The 7,080-nt window shown below is 50.2% G+C and overlaps 1 protein-coding gene across 5 annotated transcripts in view; it reads left to right on the top strand.

The window, feature by feature from the left end:
* Positions 1–288: 288 nt before the first annotated feature.
* LOC135417351 (uncharacterized) overlaps positions 289–7,080 on the top strand; it is a 45,177-nt gene continuing 38,385 nt past the window's right edge. For 2 of the 5 annotated variants that reach the window (XM_064661387.1, XM_064661383.1), the window contains exon 1: positions 676–765. Coding sequence is in view for 1 of the 5 variants with exons in the window: in XM_064661389.1 (XP_064517459.1) it covers positions 719–765 (47 nt within the window). In the remaining 4 variants the exon portion in view is untranslated. Of the gene's footprint in view, positions 350–675; positions 766–7,080 lie in introns of those variants that run through there. The other 3 variants (XM_064661386.1, XM_064661385.1, XM_064661389.1) reach the window with 3 other exon arrangements.

The raw sequence follows: 7,080 nt of genomic DNA, 5'->3' as shown, positions 1-7,080 counted from the left end.
AAGGTAAGAGGCGTTCAAGCTGTTGCTGTTATCCGTAAAATGAATGGTCAATTAAAATAGTTGCAAATGCAGGATACAACTCATTCCTATGCCCAGGAACAGGGATAAACGCAGGCATTACCACTGCCTTGGCTTTATTCTCAGAGCAGCTCCCCTGCTTCCTGCGAGACTGCCCGTCACGTGTAAGAGCCTGTGGAGGCTGATGCAGGAAGATAGTCAGGAAAGTCACCAGAGCCGTGCGCGCTGTAGGACGAAAGAACGCGCGATCTGTGGCCGGAGATAGGGACTCCCGAGGTGGCCAGTCTAAAGGAAAGCTACTGGACATGGAAGATGAGGGATCCCAAGCACTGTAAGAAGAAGCCGGGGGCTCACCCAAGCCCGGCTCGGCACTGCCCGGCACGCTGGGGAAGGAGGGGCGCAGGGCTGGGGAGAAGGGCGGGCGCCCAGAGCCGAGCGCCCTAAAGCCGAGCCTGCGGGGCCGCCTCCTCCCGGCACCGCCTCCCGGCACCGCGGGGACCCCAGCCCTGTCCCCTCAGCACTGCCCGTCGCCGACAGCCGGGGACCCCGCTCGGTCCCCTCAGCCCCTCACGGGGCGGGGCCCGGGCCGGTCCCTCTCCCGAGCCGCGCCCGCCGTTGCCGTGGCGACGGGCTAAGCGGGGCCTGGGCGCGGAGGGGCCGGGCCGGAGCCGACCCGCGGCTCGGCGCTGCCGGGGCGGGCATGCACAACAAAGGCGGCGGGCGACGCGTCCCGGGCGGGCTCCGCAGGTAGGTGGGTGCGGGCGGCGGGCGGGCAGGTCCCTCTCGGCAGCTGCTCTCTCAGGACGTGTCCCCACCGCCGCGCTGTGAGGGGAGAGCGACCGGGGGGCGAGCTCCATCCTCCGCCCCGGCCCCGCCGCACCTTGCGGGCGCGGGGCTGCAACAAAGGCAAATGGCTGCGGTGCGGGAGGGCTGCGGGGCCGGCGGGGGCCTCCTGCCCCCCGCCCGGGGCGGCTCACGGGGGCTTTGTGGTTTATCTGTGTGCTGGGTCTCGTTCCCCGGGTCCGGCGGGGCCGCTCGTGTCGCACCGGCAGCTCCGCGCCCAGCGCGGGCAGCGGGAGCGGGGGGACACGGGCGCTTCTCGAACCCTTCCACCCTCCCCCGGCTGACACCTGCTCGTTTGGGGGGTCCCGCACGCTCCCCCCGCACCCCGCAGTCCTCGCTCCTCGCCGGCAGCGGCGGCTCCGCCGGCTCGGACGCGGCCCGAGCGCTGGGTCCGGGCGAGCCCGAGCGCTTTTCCCCGCGTCCTAAAACTGCACCCGCAGGCACAGACAGCTTTGCAACCGGCAGGATAGAGCCTGTGAGGTGCCTGGGGCTTTTTTGCTGTGCAAGGTGGGGTATCGTGTGCTGGGCACGGTACTAGCCTGAGTTCAGTCGCTGTAAGGGGTGGCTGGGCAGCACTAAGCTCTTTACATCTGCAGGGTCCGAGTGAGTCATTTCTTAATTCGTTTCCATGTGATTCATAACGTTTTCAACTCCAAGATATATTTTCCCGAATTCATAATAGGTTTTGATACCTGAGGTGTTAGGAAGGGCATCTGTTTGAATTTACAGAGGTAGAAGTTTTATTGAAAACAGCATTATTGAAAACAGAATTCCCTGGAGGGAAATCTATAAAACCTACTCCTACCATTTTCATTTACACTGCAGCAAAGCAGCACTTGGCGCATCTACACTTTTGCCTTCCCTCATTTCCCAGTCATTGTGGCACTGAAAAGCATTTTAAACAACTCTGTGTTGTTTGTTGGTATTATAGTAAGGCCTGAGGGCTTGGTAATGGTTTTTTTCACTCTTAAAATGCTTCACAGACATCAATTAAGACTGGGAGCACTGGTGCAAGTCAGGAAGGTTTTATTGATCCCATTTTACAGATGACGGAGCAGATCAGAGACCTAGTCTCTAAGTCAAATCCAGAACCTAAGCCATCATCTCACAGATCCTCTGTTTAAGGTGCTCTTCTCCACCTCCTTTAACAAAATTCTCTCCTAATTTTCACTGGCTGCTCCAAGAGCTGTTTTGGGCACTGTCGGGCCACATATGCTCTGGGATTTTGTGATACTGCTCTTGCATATGGCTGAAAATTATATGCCTTTAGTGCCATACTGTTGAGAAGAATGGTTTCTGATTAAAATAGGTTTCTCTTCTTTGGTTGGTACTTGGTAGAACCCAAGAGCTCCATCATGGACAAGGTTGCATTGGGCAAGGCATTGTGCAGCCAGACAGCAAAGCATGCACAGAGCTGATGAGCCAAATACAGAAAGCCTGGGTATTGGCTGTGATTTCTTTGATAGCCTCTTTGATGGTCTCTCCTCACTAACACTCTTGAAAGGGTGTATTTCTAAAAGCAAAATAAGTGGTTCCTATTGTGACTGGAACTGTGAAGACTCCTGTTAGCTTGTTTTTGAGTCTGTCCACTTGCTTTCAGGGCCCAGACAGGAGATGGGCTGTGTTTAAGATCTAATTCACATCCTTAGGCATCGCTTATGTTGATCTCCTTTAAGGCCTTAACCAGAGAACCCCAGCTGCAGTCTCAGATTTAAGGCTTGCCCCTGTGTGTAGAGCACTGCACAAGACAACATTAGCCCCAAAGCATTTATAAAGTTTTAAGCTTCTTAAACTTCTTCTGTGTAAGAAAAGCCTACTGCAGACTAGGTGATGATATATAGCCCCTGGTAGTCACAGAGGAAAGGAGTAGATTGAATGCTTTTATGGCTTTTCTGAGTTTAATATCCACTTGGTGCTTGCTGAGACTGATTTAGCTAACGATGTGTTCGGAAATCCTGGTTTCTGAATATTTAAGTTTCAAGAAGATCAAGTTCCACTTTTATTACACCCCAACCAACTAACCAACTACTCCCCAACCTCAGACACCTTGATGCTGCAGGTGCAATAGGCATTGTTGATTACTGGCAGGCAAAATATGGTATCACAGTTTATTTCCTTTCCAGTGTTTCAGAGGACAGTTCTTTTAGAGAGACAGCAAGTGTAGCTCCAGGGCCTCCATGGCTGGGCATCGGCCAATTACTGTCATATCAGATTAGCTCTATGGCACATCAGCACTCATTTATGTTAATGCAAATGCAACATGACTGTTCCATAGTATTGATGGAATTATTGTGTTTACAGCCATAAAACATGACTAATTGAAAGGGAGATTCTGATTACAAAACTATGGACTTCCAAGGTGATTCCTGCTACAGCTTCTGAATGGACCAGTTTGGAAATATGAAGAATAAATGAACTGCTAAAAGACATAATCCAGTTTTTATTTTCCACTGATGCAGTTATCCTTTTGGCAAGCTTTAGGGGAAAAAAAAAACCCTAAAAAAACAAATAGGAAGAACTTAATAGGTTTTTTTCCCACCTTGCCATGATCCTGATGCAATACAGCCCGTGCTATTGTAGCTGCTTCCTGGCCCATGAGAAAAGCTCTAACCTGCCTGTGCCCTGCAGAAATCCAGCCCTTGAAACCAGTATGGAGATTTCCTCAGCTGCCACTGCAGTGCAGGAGCACATTCTCCTTGTCCAGAGCAGCTTGGCAGCAGCAGCCGTGGGTGTTTGTGAGATGAGGAGGCATCACATGCAGCGCTCCATAGCCAGGATTGGAAACTGTCCACAGTTTGATGACTTTCCTGCTCCCATGTCACCCACTGACATTCAAAGGATACACCCATTTGTCTCAGGGAATAAACTAGGCACCTTTAGCCAGGAAACCTCAAGTTCTGCAGTCCCTGCTTCATAATTACCCCAGCCTCAGCTTCCATCTGCCTTGCAGTTCGCAGCAGCCCTAACAGCTGGTTCCTGGCAGCCATTATCGCCTTCCAGCACGGGAACAGCTTTAGCTCTGAGTCTTGGGAGGATGGACATGGCTGGCAGGATCAGTGATATTAGGAGAAATAACAGAAGAGGTAGAAAACTGGTGCATGGGCACAGAGAGGGAAGGTAGACTGAGAACATATGTGACAAGGAGGGAAAAATGAAGTGACAGGTGGAGGCCCTGCAAATCCTGAGATTTTGTGGGAGTCACAGATGAGGTGGGATGTGGAGGAGGCAGGGAGCTTTGCAGCTTGTAGGAACAGGGTGAGGGATCTCCTCTGCTGCTGGGGATGGATTGCATTACTGCTGCCAGCCTGCAGCCCACTGCCCAGGCTTCAGAGCTGTTCAGCCAGTCCGAGCAATGCACAGGGCTATGCAGCATTTGTTATTTTCCAAACATCCTACTGTAAATTACAGCAACAAAGGGTGAGTACTCCAGGACCAGCACAGGAGTGCTGGAGTCAGTAGCCTTGTCCACAGTGCCATCTCTGCTAGGGGAGGGCCCTGGGAAAACCCGTGGCACCACGGCAGGCGCCAGCATCAGTTATATGAGGAGGAGCGATTTGCTGCTCAAGGACAGCAAGGACAGTGGAAAGTCTGTGATTTCAGGAATTAGTTATGGAAAGCTGGGACCCTCAGGCTGAGGTAATAAGAATAGCTGGAGAATTAGGCAATTCCCATATTCATGAGCTGACAGACTGCAGTCCCTTTGCCAAGCCTGCGTTAAATACACTGAGGGGCAAAGGAGTTTTCTGGCTTTGCTAACAGCTGCTTCAAGGTGAAGCACAAGGGGAAAATGGAAAAAAAATCTCCACTGTTTGCTGATATTCATTTTCCCTTGAAACATCTCAGGGCCTGGAACAACTCGAGGCCCTCTGCAGACCTTTGGAACCTGTGTTTGAGACAGTTTCCTCACATTCTAGAAATAACCTGATGAGGAATTAAACAATACTTGTCCTAAGGATTTCTCTCCAGGAAGTAATGAAAGGTTCTAAAGCTTTTGAAATCCTTCTCCATCTCCTGTCCTAGATGGGAAGTCAAGGAGCAGCAGTTATTTTTTTCTTATAAAGAAAAAACATGGCTTTGTGTTTTTAGCCAGAGAGAGTGTCTACGCCCTTGTCTTCTCTGCTGCTGAAGTGCTTAAATATACGTGTAAGCAAAAATCCATTTTTCCTTTGGGATATGAAGCTTCAGCAGATGGTAGTGGGAGTTTACAAGCTTGGTTCTTTGTCAGTGCTTGCAGAAGCAGCCTGACACTGCAGTAGCTGTGGATGCAGCGCTAGAGCTGCTCCAGTCAGACACTGTGCAGCCCATCTTGTGGCTTCCCCAGCGTCTGGGAGCAGTGCTGGCAGTACCCCGTCAGAAGTAATTTGTTTACCACACAGCAATCTGACTGTTTCTGTGGGCGTGTTTAGGAAGCCAGTTAGCAACTGAAAGATGACAGTGGCTTTGACCACAAGCAAGTGATTCACAAGACTCAGAGTACACACAGAGTACATAACTTTTTATGCAAGGTTCTTCCCTCAGGAAAAAGTGAAATAAAGACCCTCAGACACTGAGCAGAGGCAGCTCCATTCAGACCTAGCACAGAAGTGTACACGTTAGTTTCTAGTGTCACAGCCCACTGGAGCTGCTGTGACAGATTTAACTACTGGCTTCGTAGCTTATTGCAAGGACAACTTGCCTACCTAATTCCCTCTAATCAAGCCCTTGCTTATCTTGAGGATCTTTACATCTTGCGCATCTTGCTCAATAAACTCTGCAGACAGGTCTAGAGGCAAAGCAGTGGTTTACAGTTTGACTGGAGCAGAATTAACACCAGCCGTGGCTGGTACTGGATTCAAGCTGAGCCCCCTGGACTAACAGCACACTGGTGCCTGGGGATATCAGTCAGCTCTGTACTGAAATACTCCTGTCATTCATGGTGGCGTGGCTGATCCTTCCAACCTGCTTCTAGGAGTAGGCAGAAGCAACCTCTCTCAAGAGGAGGTCCCTCTTGAAAGACTTTTTAAAAAAGTGCCTTGTAAGAGCCAGGAAGGATCGATACAGTTTCACTACTAATCTGTGCTGTGGTAGTCTAACCTGAAAAAAACACTCAGGCCTGAACTGAGACCTCTCAATTACAGGAAGATGAGAGCATTCCCTCAGGAGTCCTGGTCTGTGGTACTTAACTGTTTTGCTCTGATGTGCCCCATTTTTTACCACAGCTGTTGCAACAGCTCTGTTCTCTGTGGACAGTCAGGGCTCAGGTTTCCACAACACAAGATAATCTGTCTGTAAACCCCGGTGCAGCACTTCTCTTCCTAGTTTAGGGGCTAGATACGATTTTGGAAATTGGTGCTTTGTGCTTGCAGAAGCCATACCTGCAGTAGGGAGACCTCACAAGTCAGTAGTTCAGCTTCCCTGAAAGCTCAGTATCATTGAGAACAAACATCAGGCAAAGTCACAGGAGAAAAAAGAAAGAGAAAGAACATCTGTTTTTGAAAGAGTAGGCCATGGAAGCCTTTGTACAGATAAGCAGGCTCTGAGCTGATCAGCTTTTTAAGATTAAGGTGCATAGCTTGCTTGTTTGATCTGCCACGGGAGTCTAGGAACACCTTCCAGTAGGTATAGGAAGAGTTGACATCTCATTCCTGGCTCTGAAAACCAGGTCTACTAACTCCACAGCCAGTCCTGTCTTTCAGTGAGAATCTCCTGATCTTTTCTCCAGATTCTGTCCTTAGCTGGGTGCCATACAGCCACATCCCCAAGGGACACAGTCACTGCTTGTCTACACAGTGCTGCACTATTTCTGGTCACATACAGGCAGTAGAGCAATAACTCTGCAACACTTCTAATTCTGGCACACTCCTCGGGCTTTTCTTCATTACAGCAGTAGCATGAAGTAAATCCATAAAACAGAACTAACCCAGCTAGAAGAAACTGCAGGCACCAGCACAGCCCACAGCCACATGAGCCATCCCCTCCGTGCTTATGACAGTGCAGTGTGCATTACTGCATAGCTTGGATTTTTTTTTTAATAGGATGGCTTTTGACCTCCACGAGAAGAAGCTCCCTACTCCCTCTGGCCTGTCCAGAGGGATGAGAGTCAGCGACTTTATTTCCTCATTGCATAAGAGCCATGCTTTTACCTGTATCTCACCTCATATAAAGACCGTGTCAGAGCACAGTCCTTTTTGAGTGAAGTAATATTCAGGTCAAAACTCCAGTTGTGCCTCAAGCTAACAC

This window comes from Pseudopipra pipra, chromosome 7 (genome assembly GCF_036250125.1).
Source record: "Pseudopipra pipra isolate bDixPip1 chromosome 7, bDixPip1.hap1, whole genome shotgun sequence".
NCBI classification, from domain to species: domain Eukaryota; kingdom Metazoa; phylum Chordata; class Aves; order Passeriformes; family Pipridae; genus Pseudopipra; species Pseudopipra pipra.
Note: the sequence above shows the minus strand (reverse complement) of the source record. Positions and strands in the feature narration are given on the sequence as shown.